The following is a 17,611-nucleotide window of genomic DNA, read 5'->3' on the forward strand; positions in this document are numbered from 1 at the left end:
CTCGTCCCTAACCGACAATTAAAGGAAGGACTGTCTGCCATTAACAACCCATGATCCGACCTTCCCACAAACCAACAGGAAAATACCAGAAACAAGGACTAATATAGTATGTAAAACAATCAACATGGTCAAGATCAAACCCGAAAGGTCTCCCCAAGGCAGGCCTCACTGAAGCAGGAGACCTCAGAGATACCCCAAACTCCAACAGGAAACAGAAGCTATCTTCTCACAGCTTACCACCTTCGACAATCCAGGAAAGGAAGACAAAAGCCAAAGACTGAAATAGAAGCCATAGTGCCTTAAAGTATCAAACTCAATGTGCAAAAGCTTTCAAAGTAAATCAGAGAAGAGAACATGAACTTCCTAAATGGAGAAGACCTAACAGGCCATCAGAGCTCACCTTCGCCACCTCTTGTGTGGCGGGGAGAGGGACCTGGACCGGGATCGGGATGAAGACGACGATGATGAGGAAGATGCTTCACTGGTCCGGTTGGACCCAGAACTGACAGAACTGCTGCGGCCACGGCGGCCCTGCCAGCCCCGGCTTTGGGGGCTGGCTGACCTGCAGGCTTTTCGATAACAGCGCATTGACCGCTGCTTGGCTGAGGGCTCAGGGGGAGTCCTAGTGTTCATGTCATTCCGGCAGGGTGAGGCCTCAGGGGACAGCAAGGCAGATGGGGCAAGGCAAGGGGCTGGGGGATCTGCCTGCTCATTGCTAGTCCTGTGATCAAGTGGCTCCTGAGAGGCAGCTATGCGTGGAGGCAGTGGGTCAGCTGGGCCCAGGGACAAGACCGGTTTGATTGTGATATCTTGATGGCGTTTGACATTCCATCGCGAGCCCGCCTCTGGGAAAACTAGGACAGGCGTCTTTTTGGGGGGAGTCCTGCTCCGGACACAATAGTCATGGTCCCCAGAGCCCACATGGACTGGACTAGGGCCATGGACCCCTTCTTGGAGGTGGGCTGCAGCTGGATGTTTGGCCTCTGTAACTCCTTCAGGCTTCAGGGATCCCTCCTGGGCGATGGACTTAGGAGATTTGGCTTTGGCCAGCAGTGAAACAGCAGCCAAGGGCTTCCATAACTGGTGGGGAGGGGTTGCTGGAGGGGTGAGCCCTGTGAGGGGAGGGAGGATGGAGATAGCAAGATGAGATCCGATTCTACACTTCCGAACACTGCATATACAGGCTCCAGAGACCCCCACCTCATCTCACGAAGTACACCAACAATGGTCAATAGCCCAATTTCTCCCACTGTTGCAAGTACTCCTTCCCCCAAGATCTCCATCTTGGGGACCAGCAATGGAAACCCAGGCAGCAAGGGTCTTCCTGAACCCAACTATTCACTGCCCAAATCTAGCTAGTAACCAGGTCCTGTCTGGTCTACCTCTCCATTCCTTGACCCGCTCTCTCCCCCTAGCACTACCTGACTTCTGGCTGCATCTTGCCTGGACTCATGTAATCATCTTCCCATGATCCCCTACCTTGAGCTTCACACCCGTCCACCTGTCTTCTACATTTCTGCTGGAGTGAGGACCCAAAAACCAATGTAGTAAAGCTTTTTCAATGCACAGGATAAAGTCTAAATAGCTTACCAATGCATCCAAAGTTCTCAAAACCTGACCTCCTACTTACCCCTCTAGCTTTATTTCTTGCTTTAGCTCTCTACCCACCACCCTGATCAGCTACTACACTCCAGCCAAAATGAACCATTCATAGTTCCTCAAAATATACCAGGCTGGTTTTCTTTCAGTTCACTCAAGCTGCTCCATCAACCTAGAATGCTCCATCCTCTAAACCTAATTGGTATCAGTGATTTTCTCAAGCCTCTGCTTTAGGAATTACCTTCCATATAACCCTTCCCTGACCCTCATCAGACCCCACTATAAACCATAAGGTTTCTTTAACATACAGCCTCAGGTACTCAACAACTCATTTTACACACTTACCCCCTGGACCGCGAGCACCTCAAGAACAAGGATCAGATCTGTCTCCCCAACACCTACACATACTTAGTACAGAATGGGCTCTACAAACATTTGCTTCATAAACTAATCAAAGGCAGAGTTCCCCACCCTGAACCCACCTGCCACGTTGGCCAGTTCTGGGGCTTGTAACCGGTCTAGGGGCCTCTTCTCCTGGGGAGGGTCAACGCTGCTGGCAGGGGGGAAAAGGGAAAGCCTGGTTCATTGCTTCCTCAACATCCTGTACATCTGCTTTCCTCACAAAGCAATGGAGAAGGGGTGCGTGCAGAGAGGAATAGGATGCACAAACTGCCGCTATCATTCTCTTCCAGCACAAAAGGCACCTTAGTGACTGAATTGTAGACTGGGTCTCAGCTCATCTCTGCCCAATGCCAGGAGGCAGGCCGACTATGACATTGAATACCACCCCCCACCTCTTTTAAGCCAGGAGCCTCGCCTACCCGGCTCAAACCAACCCAAAATCAATGTGGAGAGGAATGCTTGGCAGAATAGGATGGGGTAACATGAACCAGAAAAATAAAATAGCCTCTTAGTGCTGGAAGAGTGGGTGCCTGTGTTCTCTAAATAAAGTCAGGGAAGCCCTAGCAATAAACAACTTCCCCAACTTATCTTATACAATCACCAATGTTGAACAAGTTTAAAGTCTGTCAAATGAAAAAGAAATCCCCAAAGGCACGACTTGCCAGAAGATAAAAGGCACCTCCAGGACATTTGGAACCCCAAACTAGAATCGGCTAGAGGCAGATACGCATCTCCTATCTCGCCAACCAAGACAATGCCCAGTAGTGATGGGCTGTGGGATGAGGAAACGGAAAAACTCTACAGCTGACTAAACATCCCTGCCCTGCAACAGCAGCATCTAGTGGATGGTCCTGGAGTGCCGGCTGGCTGCTGACCAACAGCTGTAGGGTAACTCGCTTCACATGTCTCCATACTTACCCTGAGTTTCCTACAGCCAAGTTGTCAGCAGGAGCCAGGGGAGGGCACTCCTTTTTGGCTGCAAAGAAACCATACCAGTTAAAAGCCCAACCGGATGTTCCAGATTGAAGAGCCATAAAAGGGCTGACTTTGAGACCCAAAGGAGGAAAATCTACTTTGCCTACGTGTTTCACTAGTCGCTCCCCAGAGAGGTCCATTCTCTTCTGGTAGGTACCCAGATACTATTTTTAATCACGTCTCTTCTCTGCTCAGAAATGTCCACACTTCTCACTGAATCTTCTAAGCCTAACATTCGAGGTTCTACGTGACCTACCTAACTTCCCAGTCTTGTAGCCTACTCGTTATACACTAATCATGTTTTATATTTTACCTTGAACTATGAATACCCATTACCAATTTATTTCTGCAGATTTTTCTCCCCAGTTAGACCATAAGCTCCTTTAGGACAGGACATAGTAATCTCCACAGCACCTAGATCCATGCGTTGCACTGAAAAAGCTGAGCTATCCATCACCTTCCAAATACACCATACTCAATCATTCCTATACTTCTGCCTTTATTCACTACACACTCTAGGAAATCCTGTCTTTCAAGGACTAGTTTGAGAACTACTTCCCTCTAGAAAAATGACCCCAACCAACCAACCTATTTGGATTTCTTCATCGGTCTTTATAGTTCTTGATATGCTGTACCACTACCCTCTCCCTGGCTTAGACGGCAATACAGGTGAATCTTGTCTCTCCATTCCAATTACAGGGCTGTTCCAGTGCCTTAGACTTCTTCTCCCCTGCCCCAGTTTAAGTGACTATAGGCTGGGCCCAAAAAGGGGTTGGAGCAAAGCTACCCACGTTCCCTCACCTTCTGATTTCTCAAACTGCTCCAGCAGACTGGACAGATCCGATGCCTCGATTCCTGTGGAAGCACAAAACACAGGACTGGAAACCAGGCCCTATCAACTCAGTACACAGGTCCCAAGTCCCAAATCACCTCACTCCTCTTTATGCTCCCCCTGCCCACTATGTTAAGTAAACCAAGACAACACCACAAAGCAGGAAGAAATTAAACAAACCCTGAGCTCCACCTCAAGAACTCTCCAAAGAAATCCAACAAAGGCCAGCCCTATCAAGGTGCTTTATCCTGTTCTGAGGAGGGCATTCCCCACCCAACTCCCATACCCTTCTTCACACCAACTGAACTGTGTGGCACTCACCAATCTCACTGATGAAAGCCTGTACCACATCCTCAGGACCCTGGGTAGGTGGGGTAGGCAGGAAGGACAGTTTCCTTAGACGGGCTGGGTGGACAGCAGGCAACTTGGTGACAGTGCTCTGCCTCGGTATGGGTGTAGGAACAGCCTTGGCAACAAGAGAGGAGGGCTTCTCCTTGGACCTGGACTCCTGGGTCTCAAGGTTTAGCCTCTCTGATGCAGGCTCCTCAAGAGCCACACTCTCAGCATACAGACATGGTGAAGACTTATTCTGGGGGCTTTGTACTGGGGAGGACACCTTGTGCTTCAAATGGGGAGATGCAGGCACTGGCTTAATCTCTATCTTGGTGGGCTCTATCTGTGAAGCTCTCTCACCAGCTGACCCAAGACTGAGGGGAGGAGCCATTGGCACAGGAAGTACACTTTCAGGAGGGCCAGCTGGAATGCCACTGGGCTCCACCTTGGGTGGGGGAACAGCTCTCCCAACAGAGGCTGGAGGCAAAGGAGGTGGGGGCACAGCAGGCCAGAATGGAGGGTGTTGCAGCCCTGGGCCCCATCCTAGGGGCCCATAAGTACAATTAGAGCTGTATGGTGGGACTGGGGTGGGAGAGGGTACCCAAGGCACATTACAAGTGGGGGGAACAGCATAGGCGCCAGCAGTAGCAGACACTAGGGGCACTGTTGGTGGTGGAGGTGGGCAAGGATAGCCAGAAGGCGACACAGGGGGATAACAAGGCCAGGGTGGCATGGGGGCATAATGAGTATAAGGATCAGGTGGTACTGGCCCCACAGACATAGGAAGACTAGGAGGCTGTAAGGGTGGTGGGGGCAGACTAGGAACCCCTTGCCCAGTTGCAGGAAGGGGCAGCATAGGAGTCATGCCCAGCCCACCTGGTGGAAAAGGCAGAGCAGTGGGTATTATGGGGGGCACAGACTGCACAGTAGGAGCTGGAGGTCTTGCCGGCAATGGCATCTCTTGGGATGGCACCTGCTCAGTGGGAGTTGAGGTGATAGGTTTGCTTGCAGGTGGATCAGAACTAGGAGAAGCAGGGCTGGGACCCACAGGCACAAAGCAAGCCTCAGGAGCCTCAGGGCTTCTCTGCAGAGTTGTCTTCTTAACTGGGGCTGGTGGGATTACAAGACAAGGGATATCTGCCAGCCCTGTGGGAGTCTCTGGGAGGCTGGGCCACTTCCCGGCTGGAGGCTGGGAACTCCTTTCTTCTGCCTCCCCTTGGCGCTGCTGCCTTCGTCGCCAGTACTCCGACAAGCTAAGAGGCCGAGGTCTGGCTTCCTGGGTTGTGGCACTGGTACCACTTTCCACCTTCAGAGGACCCATGACCTCTCTAACTTTAGGGATGATGGCCTTTGGAGAATCCAAGGATTCTGACTTCAGAAGGAGCTGAGGGGCTGGACTCCCCTGGGCTGATGACATTGCACCACGTCTGGGATCAGTTGGTCTAGACTTAACCAGCACGGGATTAACTGGAGCCAGGTCATCAGGAACAGGGGCAACTGGTGCTGGGTTGGCCAAGGCAGGATCAACTGGTGACAAGTCACCTGAGATAGGAACAACCACTGTACGGTCAATTGTTGCTGAGTCAGCCAGGACTGGTTCAATCAGCACTGGGTCAGCTGAGAGAGGGTCGACCAGCTCTGAGTTGGCTGAAGAAAGGTCAACCAATGCAGGGTCGACAGGTACATGCTCAGCTACAACAGGGTCAACTGCAGTAGGATCAGCTTCAGCAGAGTTAAGTAGCATGGGGTCGGCTCGAGCAGAGTCAACCAATGAGAGATGGGCTGGAACTAGGTTGGTTTTCATGGTTTCACCCAGGTTGGGGTAGAGGTCTAGAGGACCCTCTTTAGTAGGACTAGCTTGTCCGGCACTACTCTCCACGTTCCCAGAGCTAGGCTTTTCCACGGCAACTGTCCAGGCCCGAGCCCAAGCCCGGGGCTTCCCTCTACCACGGGGAGGCCCAACCTTTCTTTGAAGTTCCTCCTGAGGCAAGAAGCTTGCCTGAGAAGTTACCTCTGTAGCCACAGCAGGTTGCTCACGAGAGGATGACCTCAGCCTCCTGGCATAGCCTTCTGTACACGCTACTGGCTGTTCCTTGCTTTTCTTCCTTCTGCCCTTTAGAGCTCTCTGGGAACTCAGCACTGCACTGGCCGGTAGGTTCTGAGGCCCCTTGGGCACTGTTGGCTCCATGACCTCCGTGGGCTCCAAAAAGCAGGCTGACTCCAGCTTTTCTTCTGGGTCCAGTGACAACTCCTCTTTCTCAAGGCAGAGGGCTTCCTTGGGCTCTGGCTCTAGTGTAGGCAAAAGCAGCTGCAAGGCCGGATTGGCCTCTAGTGAGTCATCCAGGAGCACAGGCTGAGGTCCAGGAGGAATCTGCCGTACTACAACTGGGATCTCCAGGTCATTGCCAGCTGTGGCTGCCTGGCCCACAATCTCCAGCACCACACAATCATCAGGCAGTGTCAAATCATCTGGCTGCTCCTGAAGCTCGTTCTCAAGTGATGTCAGATGGGTCAGGTTGGGCAGGCAATATGGGTGCATGGCCCGCACCAGCTCACTCAGGGAAGAGATGCTCTCGTCACCAGCTGCCTGCACCGCCATCTCTGCTGCTGCTGTTGCTGCTGTTTTATCTTCCTCCTCAGGACAGGCCAGATGCATGGGAAAGTCTGGGATGCTGCTCATGGAGTTGTCGCGCTCCCCAGCAAGTATGTGGCTGCTGAAGCTGGCCACCTCTTCTTCTTCTTCCCCATCACTACGTTGCTGGGGAGAAGGGGATTGGCTCCTACGGGGCCTTGATCTTGTGGGTCTCCAGCTAGGAAGTTTAGGGGAGGAGGTCTCCAAGAAGGAGGGTGGGGAGAAGTCCCAAGGTGGATCTGCAAGAGACATCTCAACCTGCAGGAAAGAAAAGAAGCCACCGACGTTTTCTTCAAGAATATATTTTTTCCAGACCTGTCCCCACATACTCCTCCCTCCTGAGACTACCTAGATCAGGCTTACCCCACTCACTCTACTACTGCCTGTGGTGGGCCCCAGTGGGTCAACTGGGGTGATGAGGTCACGTTCTGAGGGTGTCCGAGAGAGGGTGAGCAGCTTGTGCAGCTAAGAGGGAGAAAAGGACCTGAGATGAGTTTGTGTTTCAGAACTATGTGAATAGGCCCATAGACATGGGCCTACTTTGCACCAACCATACATGCCCTTCCCCTGGTCCCACATGCCCTTCCCCTGGTCCCACACTCACAGAAGAGCCCTCCCGAGGTGATACAAGCAGCTCCGAGTCAGGAATGCTGTCAAACGGAGACAGGTTCTCAGAATCTGCATTGTCCAAGATCTCTGTCAGAGCTGTGAGCAGTGACACTTCATTCTGGTCCTCCAGAGATAACCTGCTCTGCTCCAGGAAAACAAGAATATCCCACCAATATCCCTAATGACCTACTGAGCCACTGAAAAGAAATGAATGTCAAGAGAATCAGTCTCCCAGGCTCAGTTCAGCTCAATTTGCAAGGGAGACATTTGAGTACCAGGAGGCATGGGTTCCAATCTAATTTACCACAACCCACCACCTCTCTAGTGTCAACAGAGACCTGTCAGAATTAAGTCTTAAACATGTTTCACATGCTCCCTCTACCCTCAAGTAAGATGCTCAGTAGACAACCCTTGGCTAGGCTGGAACTGGACTCCAAACAGGGATAAGAATCCTGTGGACATGTAAGTCCGGGGCCCAGGGCGGTAAAGTCCTTGGATGATAGTCCAAGCCTGCCGAGTCATCCTTACATGGGACGTAATCTGGCAGCCTGCAGCCCAACTCTCACCTAGAGACAAAAAACACACTTCGAGGACTCAGGTTAGGTATCCAGGAGCCATGGTTCTGGGAGAACAGAGCCGCTGAACCATAGCCTCCCATGCAAAGCTCCTGCCTAACGACCCCCAAGCCCGGCTCCAGCTCACCTCTCCAAGGCTCCCAAAATCCTCGATGAGGGAAATGAGGGAGGCATCCATGTAGCTCTGCATGGTCCCCAGCAGTGTCTCATCTTGCAGCATCAGTGCCTCCATCTCCAGGTCCTTGTCCTTCAGACAGGGACCCAGCCGAGACAGACTGACAAAGCCAGAATCATCTACCTCTTCATGCAGAAGCACCTGGGGTAGAAAGGGAGAAAGTCAAAAAGGCATAGTGAAGGCTACAGGACATGGGCCCTCTGGGACAGCTGATTGATATGCTCTGTAAACCAGGTGTCTAGCCCTCCATTAATGGCCCCAGACTTAGCAGAATATCCACCACAGCCAAACCTCTGGACCTGCTGGGCAGAGAAAAGTACAACCCATGAGCCAAAGCCCCAGCAAGAATGGCAGTGTTCAAGGACCTTCTGGGCAAAAAAAGTTTTGACTCCATCCAGAAACAATTGGAGTCATAAGAGATTATTAAACTGAGTAAAAACATCAAAAAAATCAAGATTGTTCAGAAGAGTTGTTTGCTGGCAGTGTGAAGGCAGAATTCTCACATGTGCTATACCACTCATTTTTCTGTCAATCACATCTTACCCTACCCCACACCATGACATTACTTACATCATTACTAAAACTAGATTCCAAGTTCCTTTGGGGCAAATAACCCTTCATATTCTATTAGCTTATATTCTTCTGGGCTCTTAGAAGGGTTTAAACTGTGCATATAGTTCCTAGTTATCCATGACACAGTTGTTCACACCTACTTCATGCTTTTATTCTGAAGGCCCTACAATATGCCACTCAACCTCTCAATGGTAGTCTCAAGAGAAAAAAGTCTCTTCCCTATCCCTAACAGGTGAGAGCAAAAGATGAGAAAGCTTGACTCTGTAGATGGAAAAGCCCCACCCCATCACTTCCCTGAGAACTAGAAAAGTCTTCAGCCTTGTTAGGCAGGGAGCCACCCGTCCAGGCCTGTCAAGCATGTGGGTGTGGGCAGGGCCAGAAGTGGCTGGAATGGGACTGGCAAGGCCAGAGGCCAGGGCCACAAGTATCTCCACTATAGGAAACAGATGATACAAAAGCCAGAGAGTAGGAACCAACACTGACAAGCCAGTCCCCCTGCCCCTTCTGCAGCAAAAGGAAACTCTGTACCTCTGCCAAGAGAGGAAAAAAAAAAAAAGCAACAGGTGTAACTACACCTCCACACCTACTTTCCTAACCAAGTTAAGGAGTTCTGATACCCAGGGAGAGGAAAGGCTAGATAGGGACACTTAAGGAGGCCAGGCCCAGAGATGAAGTGAAAGGTGGCAAAATTTAAGCACTAATTCCTTCCAGGCCTTCACAATCCTGTAATTATAACCAGCAGCTGAATAGCACCTGGCTCAGCAAACACTCCTGGGTGAGCAAGGAGGCTCAACTTGCCCTGCCACCTACCCAGCCCAGCCGCTGGGCAAGAATCTCAAGACAATACCCAGCTCTACGGACCACTCATCATCATTTCCATCAAGTACTGAAGCCCCAGTCAGACACCCTCATCTTCACATGACCTCACCCATCACTCACTCCCCAAAGAGCACAGCTCTCAGAGTACCAAGATCATCTAGCCCAGGCTACAACTGACCCAGCCACTACCATCTCTTAACTTCAACAACCTCCCAACTGGCTTTCCACATCCAGTCTTATCTCTGCACGATTCAAAATCAGCTACAAACTTTTAAAATTACAATCTGATCACTTCCCAAGACCCTTCCTAAATCCCTCCAATGACATCTTACTGCTCTTGGCTTTAGATTTCAATTCCTTAATATTGATTACAGGGCCCTCGTCTTCCTCACCAGATCCTTCCACTCTAGTGTGGCCCCTCTCACCACCCTGCCTGTCTATCTACACACCAGTCATACAGGTCTCTGCTCTCCAATAAGCCATGTTCTCTTCCACCTAATTATTCCCTCTAATGCAAGTGTCCCCCACCTACGCACACAGCTTTCAAATCTGATCTTAAAATGTCCTTTCCCAAACCCTGTAGAGTAGATTACTACTGCTGATTATACAATCCCAAATATGTTACACTTTCCTTTTGTCTCACTCATTATTTATTATGTTTAGCTTAATAACAACCTAAGATTGAATAGGACAGGTACCGTGTGTGGTTTACGGCAGCATCCCGAGTCTGAACATAATATTATCTCAGTAAATAGCTGCCTGGCTGACCTTTCTTGGGAGGGTGGGGGAGAGGGAAAGGACAATTTCTCCATGGGACCCTTTCCAACCCCAAATGACCACCCACCTTGGATTATAGCTGGATCATGGATCCTTCCTGCCTCTCCCCCAAAGGGTGGGCAGCACCAGTCCCACTAGATGTGACTTCTGAGAAAATGAGAGAAGAAAGGGTGGGTGGCTCCCAAGTGAGGGCCCCAGAAGCCATTCTCTCCTGGGCAAGGGCCTGGATTGGTTTGCCAGAACTGACTTTACCTGGCAGGCCTGACAAACTCCCACCTAAAGAACAAAAAAAAGGCTTTCAAGAACTCAGCTTAATTGCTTTAGAGAGATAACAGTTCAAACTAAGTCCTGCCCACCTCCACGCTGGGTGGGAACTTTTAAGAAGCCCTCTGCTGAGGAGTAAAAAGATAACTTTTTAAGAATTAAAGGCCAAGAAAAAAATAATCTGACAGAAAGAATTCTCCCATCCAATAAATGTTCAACTAGTGTTGAATAGTTCTCAAATCGCCTCCAACTTTTCCTATCCCCAGCAAAAATTCCAGAGATCCAGAGAGCCTTAAACACAGACCACCTCAATTTGTATGTCAGTTCACAAGAGTAGGCCTTAGCTGTCTCCTCGAAAAATGCTGGAGCAAAAGTGAGAGGAGAAAGGGCTTCCCCTTCCTTTCCTTAAGCTTGTCCCATGTACATGTTGACACTCCCTATTCTCCTCGAATCAAGAATGAGGCAGGACTGCAGGCAACCAAAACGCCAGTGCCCGTGACTCACAACCCACCCCAAGCCGGTCAGGCAGAAGCCACCAGAAGCTCATTCCACGGTCTTTCAATCTCAGCCCTCTACCCTAACCATCACTCTACGCCATCGGCAGGGAACAGGCTCCCCGCACATCTGGAAAGTCCTTCACCATCCGCTGTCTAATGGCGCTGTGGACCAAAGCAGGAGGGAAAAAAAAATCCTCCAAGGCTCTGTGCAAAGTTGACTCCAGCAGCCCCTACCTTCCTTCCCAGCCAGAGGCCCCCAGCCTCGCTGGAGATGGCGGGACCCACAGAGACACACCCAGTTCCCGGCAGTGCGGCTCTAGCGCAGATACGAGATGCCGGACAGCCTGGGGCGGGAGCCACGTGGACATCCCCTCCCCGCCCCCACGTGGACCCGCGGCCCCCCCTAACCCCGAGACCAACCCACGTGGGTGCCGGAGCCGCCTAGAGGGGGAAGGGAAGCAGACAAGTTGTCCCGGGGAAATCACTCCCCCCACCTCATGTGGCTCTGAAAAGGCACTACGGCGCGGGGGTAGGGGTATCCCCACGCGGCATCCTTAGAGGGGGGTCTTAGCCTTTGACTCCCAAGTCCGAATCCTTGACACCCCCCACCCCCCAGACATCATGGGCCATGTTTCCGACACCCGACTCTGCCCCTCCAGCGTTCTGGAGTAATGGCCATAGGGACCCTGCCTCTGCCCCGCGTCCCACCAGCAAACGGCCCAGGTCCACTCGGCCTAACTGGTATCCCACAGCCACCAGGCATCGACTCCGGAGCGCTTCCTCCCTTTCCTGTGGCGTCCACGTGTCACCGCCCGGCACACGCCGCTTTACTGGCAGTCGCGGGCCGCCAGCCAGTCTCTCACCTGCTCCCCGCCGCTCACAGTGCCCACAGTCCCATACGGCACTTGGCTCCGACTTCCCCTACTGCTGCCGCGGACTCCACCGCCAGGGTCTGGGCCAGGGCCCCCACTCGGAGGCGGCGCGACTCGGTCTCTACGTCCCCGGCGCGCCGCCATCTTGGCCCCCGAACATCCAGCGCAGCTCTGATAGCCGGCGCCGCCTCCGAGTCGCCTGCCTCGCCCTGCCGATTGTAAGGGAACTACAACTCCCAGAAGACAATGCAAGACTACGAATCCCAGAAGGCCGTACGGCGAGACCCACTTGCGCCCGGAAAGGGGCCACTGGCCTCGCGAGAGAACCTGGGAGTGGTAGTCGTTTTAAGCGCAGTGCTAGAGGCTTACTATGATGCTTATTTTTTTGCTGTGTGGAGGGACCCAGTTGGAGAGCGAGAAGTAATAAGGGGAGAGCTAACATTGACATATTTTATTTTCCAAATTTGTCCAGCTATCAGAACGCCGTCTTTAACGTATTACCTACTGCACTGTACATTCCTTTCACCTAAGCCAAGTGGGCCTGTGTTTTTAAACAGAACCCCCTAGTGGGCACCGGCACTCCAGACTCGAACCCTCACCTAATCTCATACTGCGGCACTACTGTGAGTTTAATCTCAAAACACTATATTCTCAGCGTCTATCTGGGCAGCTCGGAATCCAGGGTGGCGTCTATACCAAATTTATTATTTCCTGGTGATGTAGATCACCTTGCTGTCCTCCCCAAACAACAGATGTTCTGCTTTGTTTTTTCCGTCCAGAATATTTCAACCTCGAAATATCTTTCATGCCCTATTTTATCCAAGAAAGCCTTTTTGATCATCCCAGCCAACCGTGATCCATCTCTATTTCTACAGTCCATCGATATCTCTACTATTCACCCACTTGCCATTTAGAAGCTATTCATATTGGTTTCTTATTTTTAAAACTTTTTTACAAAATTTTAAAAGTCATGTAAAAAATGAAAAGTAAAAAATGTACTTGGCCTGCACATTCCAATTCTCTCCAGATTTAACCCTTGTCACCTTCAGTGTGTATCCATCCACACTTTTTCTATTAATATAAAAATGTATAGAGTTGCACATTGGTCTTTTTTGTTCTTCAAAAATAAGACTACTCCATATGTGTGGTTCTATAACTTGCTGTTTTTCATGTAACAATATGTTATTCAATTCATTAACCAAATATTTACTGAGATCTTCACGAGTACCAGTTCTATTATATGGCTATATCATTATTTAAATTATATTTATTTCTAGTTTTTCGCTATTATAAATTAAGTTACAGTGAACATTCCTGTACATATGTGCATGTGTCTTCACACTTTTGTACTCTCATTTCCTTGAAATGAGATTGCTGAGTTAAAGTATTATATATTTGAAATTTTGGTGGTAATGCCAAATTGCCCTTGAGAAAGGTTGCATCAATCTACATTCCCACAAAACGTTCACGAGGAGAGGACCTCTGTTATGGACTGACTTGTGCCCACCTGCACCCCCACACCAGACAAAATGTATATGTTAAAGGACTCCACCCCCAATATTACTGTATTTGGAGATAAAGCAATAAAGTAGTAAGATTAAATGACATCATAAAGGCAAGAGCCTAACCCAATAAGACTAGTGTCAGAAGAGGAAGAGACACCTACAACACAGGGAAAGCGATCTCACCAGAAACCAGTTCTGCCAGCACCTTGATCTTGGAATTTCAGCCTACAGAGCTGTGAGAAAATAAATTTCTGTTGTTTGAGCCACTTAGTTTGTGATATTCTGTTATAGCATCCTGGGTAGACTACTTCAACTGCCTTTAGTTAGTTTCATAACCTTTCAGGTATATTAGTTTTGTCTTTCAAATAAACTTTGAAAGTCACACATTCAGAAACCGAGTCTGTTCACAATTTATAAAATAGTTCTCAGAGGGCAACAATGAACTTTATTTCCAATAAACCTGGAAACAATTTGCCTATGAGAAATCAGTAAGAACCAATTCTTCCTCTGTGGAAGGACGGGCACAATTCTTCTGTGGAAGAAACATACTCTAAGAGATGCTTAGTAATGTTCATGATTTGGACACTAATTATGGTCATAATTATGATGATTAGGCTTTGGGAAGAAGATTAATGTTAAAGGAAGAAAATAATGCCATTTTTGTTTTGTTCAGCATCTGACAAAGCAATCTACTCACCTAAGTATGGTGTCTGCATGGAATCTACTCAAAAAGATAAAAATAATTCTTTGGGTGTCCAGTACCAGTGAGACATAGGTAGTGTCATGGCTACTAGTCTCCTTGGCAGGTGTATTCCTAAGGGCCATGAAGGAAAACCTTGATGCATAGGCCACCAAACATTGGAACTTCCAATCACGTGTCCTTGCCTGACTCCATGCTCACCAAAGGCTTCTCTGATTATAATAACTGACTTCATATATTATTTTCTATGGGGAGAAAGAGAACAAAATGCCCAGTTCACATGATCTGTATTTCTCAATATGAATTAGCAAATCAATATTCCAGTTTATTTATTGAGTGCCTACTATGTGCCAAGCACTGTTTTAGGCACTGGAGATGCAGTAAGGAAAAAACAGACCAAAAAACAAACAAACAAAAAATCCTCCCAAACAAAGCTCACGTTCTAGTGAGGAGACAATCTTCAAATAAATAAAGAGTAAAATAATTTCAGAGAGCCATAAGTGCTATCAGAAAATAAATGGGGTGGAAAGTGTAAAAAGTAAGAGGGAAAAAATGTACATGATGTGATCAGGTAAGGACTCTGGAGAGGAGGTATTCGAAGTAAGACCTGAATCACAAGGAAGACCTACCATTCAAATAACATTCTGTTGTAAGAACAGCCAGTGCATAGGCTCTGTAGTAGGAACATATTTGTGTGTTCAAAAGGAAGACCAGTTTAATAAAGAGTTCTAGAAAAGAGGGAAAGTAGTATCTAGATAATGTTTCATGTGTTTTTAATCTGCATGAGTCAGTCTCCTGAATCTGATGATTCACTGATCAAATTGAATCTCCAAACCTGCAACACTGAGGACTAGGCCTGGTGTGGCTGGGACCCCCTAAGGTGGCTCCCAATAATCTCTACGTCCTGATATTCTCACTCTTATGTCGGTCCCTCCCATATTATATACCAGGGTTGGTCTCTGTGACCAATAATATAAGGTAGAAGTGATGATATATCACTTCCAAGTTTAGGTTATTAAAAGACTGAGACTTTCAGCCTAGGTACTTGTTTCTTTCTGTCTGTCTGTCTGTCTCCCTCTCTCTCTGTCTCTCTCTCACTCTTATTCTAATATCTTGGTGGAAAAAGAAGACTCATCCTTGAAAGAGCAATGTCAATAAGAATTTGAGGAAGTTTCAGTGTAAGAGAAATGTGAGAAAAAAGAGAGAAGGCGAAGGTCAAGGTCAGGAGAGAGTTGAATGGGACAGGTTCTTGGGGCTAAAAGCAGCAGAAAGCTCACCTCCCCTGGAGTTAGCCTAACCAGTTGCTTCTGCTGTCTGCCTCTGTGGGATTTCTCTTCCCTTCTCATTTTCTTACCTCACCTCTTCTCGATACCTCCCACTTTTCTTCATTCCTTGTGTCTAGAGTCAATCTTGCACTAATGACTATTATTTAAAAATACTGGATGTCACTGAGTTGTTCACTTTAAAATGAATAATTTATGTCATGTGATTTCACCTCAAAAAAAAAAGTACTAGGTGCTAATATCCATCCATCCAAATCAGCTAAGGCTGCCATCCTCCAGGACATTGTCATTAAAGACCTAGGCTTGCTGCCTCCCTACCACACTCCAGGTCTACCTTCCAGGCATCTGTGACTATTCCCATCTTTGTCAGCACCACAATTCCTAGAGTTGTTCTAAAGATGTTCTCTCCTTCATCAGGTCTGGGCCATGTTAGCAGTAAGGCAGGGAAAAGAGCTTAATATTTAGTTGTGTGACCTTAGGTAAGTTATTTAACCTCCCTAGGCCTGGTTCTTCTAAGAACTTAAATAACTTAGTTTGATCACCCATTCAATAGTATGAAATGGTATTTCCTTAAAGGAAACTGGATCACTAGATCAGCTGGGGTGGGTTTGGGAGGGATATCTTCCCAGAGGAGATGAAGCTGGAACTGAGGTTTAACTGAGGCATTAACTAGTTACTAGGCAAAGAGGAAGAAGATTGTTTTACAAGTTTAAATTCATTAACCTCTTTAAACCTCAGTTTTCTTGTTTATTCGTTGGAAGTTAACAGCACCTTCCAAAGGTTGTCATGAAAAGTAAATGACATCTCAGGTGTGAAATACCTAACACAATGCCTGGCACATAGTATATGCTCAACAAATGCTGTTTTTTCTTCTTTGCCTTCCATATTCCCCATGTGTAATCTAGGAGAAGGAAATCTCAGATTCAGAGGAGGCAAAGTCCCCTACAGGGTGGGTTGTTAGCCCCTGTGTCCAACCAGGTAATTGGTACTCATCATGGAATCTGGCCAAGCTAGTCGTTTGGAATGAGTGGCCTTAGGCATAAGTGGTCACAGGATTGGGGGAAGGCAAATCCATGGGCAGTAGAGAGTAAAAGGGGTCAAGGCAGATAGTCCTTCTCCTCCACACTATCTCTAGTCCTCCAGCCAATCCAACCCACTCCTGACACTCTTGAAAAACAGATAACCTCAAAGAATGCAGAAAGGGGCTAATGTATATTGAGTCATGGCTGGCATTGGGCTAAGTGGGCATACAGTGTTTGATTGGATTCTTACCAAGTTGCAGGTACCAATTACAGAGGGTAAAGCTAGAGGGTAAAGCTCAGAGTGGGGAAGTCAGTTGTCTCAGGTCATTTGCTAGTGAGGGGCAGAGATGGAATTCAAATCTAGGTATCTAAAATTTCAGGCCAGGGTTCTGCAGCTTTTGATTCCTTTTACTCCCTCTAGCACTGACCTCTGCCTAGGGCAATGTGGGGAGTCGGTAAACAGGCAGGGGATGCTGTCAAGGAAATACTTGTATAAGCGTGTATGTCTTCAGTCAGGTCTGTTTGCAGTCCCTGACCCTCTCTCCCCGCATAGGAGTGAGGATATAAAAAGTTGAGGGTGGGGGAATCCACAGTGTGGCTGTGCTCACAACCCCCTCCCCCACTCTCTCCTTAGCACGTGGGAGGAGGTCCTAAGAAGGCTCTATTTTCAACCCCCGACTCCACACCGGCCCATACGATCCCTCGGCAAAAACTAAGATAGAGAGAAGGGAATCTTATAAACACTTAAGCCTCCAAATCTGTAACCCTCCCCCAGCCAGTCAAGCCAACTGAGCAGACCCTCGGGATGGAGTGAGGAACCATCACAATCAATCCTACTAAGTAACAAAGGGGAGGAGGACCCACTACCCACTCTAGGCCAGATGCCCTAAGTAGCGTACACCAGCCCAGGTTTGCAGAATCTACTCCTAGAGCCCACCCTGAAGCCTAAAGAAGCTAGCAGCTGGGGTCCCCCCAGAAGGGAGAGGGCCAACTCTCTTCCAGGAGGTTCCCTTCCCCTCCCCTCCATCGTCCTTGCTAATAGGTACATCCTGTTTATGAGGCAGCTAAGGCTGGGCTTGCTTTTGGGAAGGTATCGAGATGGAGTCCCCCACCCCTCCTGAGGCTGGGTTGGGGAGATCTTGAGGAGAGCTTGAAGGTTGGGAGGCT

General features: G+C 48.8%; 1 protein-coding gene across 3 annotated transcripts in view; it reads right to left on the reverse strand.

Annotated features, from left to right (window-relative positions):
* Window positions 1–12,141, reverse strand: part of PPRC1 (peroxisome proliferator-activated receptor gamma, coactivator-related 1) — a 14,221-nt gene extending 2,080 nt beyond the window's left edge. The window contains exons 1-9 of one of the 3 annotated variants that reach the window (XM_006920920.3): window positions 11,926–12,141; window positions 8,085–8,273; window positions 7,378–7,524; window positions 7,146–7,238; window positions 4,130–7,031; window positions 3,778–3,831; window positions 2,920–2,977; window positions 2,082–2,152; window positions 401–1,112 (exon numbers count right to left, since the gene is read on the reverse strand). In XM_006920920.3, coding sequence (XP_006920982.1) covers window positions 401–1,112; window positions 2,082–2,152; window positions 2,920–2,977; window positions 3,778–3,831; window positions 4,130–7,031; window positions 7,146–7,238; window positions 7,378–7,524; window positions 8,085–8,273; window positions 11,926–12,078 — 4,379 coding nt within the window. In that variant the 5' untranslated portion in view covers window positions 12,079–12,141. Of the gene's footprint in view, window positions 1–400; window positions 1,113–2,081; window positions 2,153–2,919; window positions 2,978–3,777; window positions 3,832–4,129; window positions 7,032–7,136; window positions 7,239–7,377; window positions 7,525–8,084; window positions 8,274–11,925 lie in introns of all 3 variants that reach the window. The other 2 variants (XM_015596359.2, XM_015596358.2) reach the window with 2 other exon arrangements.
* Between the last annotated feature and the right edge of the window lie 5,470 nt (window positions 12,142–17,611).

The sequence above is a fragment of the Pteropus alecto genome, unplaced genomic scaffold, assembly GCF_000325575.1.
Source record: "Pteropus alecto unplaced genomic scaffold, ASM32557v1 scaffold177, whole genome shotgun sequence".
Lineage (NCBI taxonomy): Eukaryota > Metazoa > Chordata > Mammalia > Chiroptera > Pteropodidae > Pteropus > Pteropus alecto.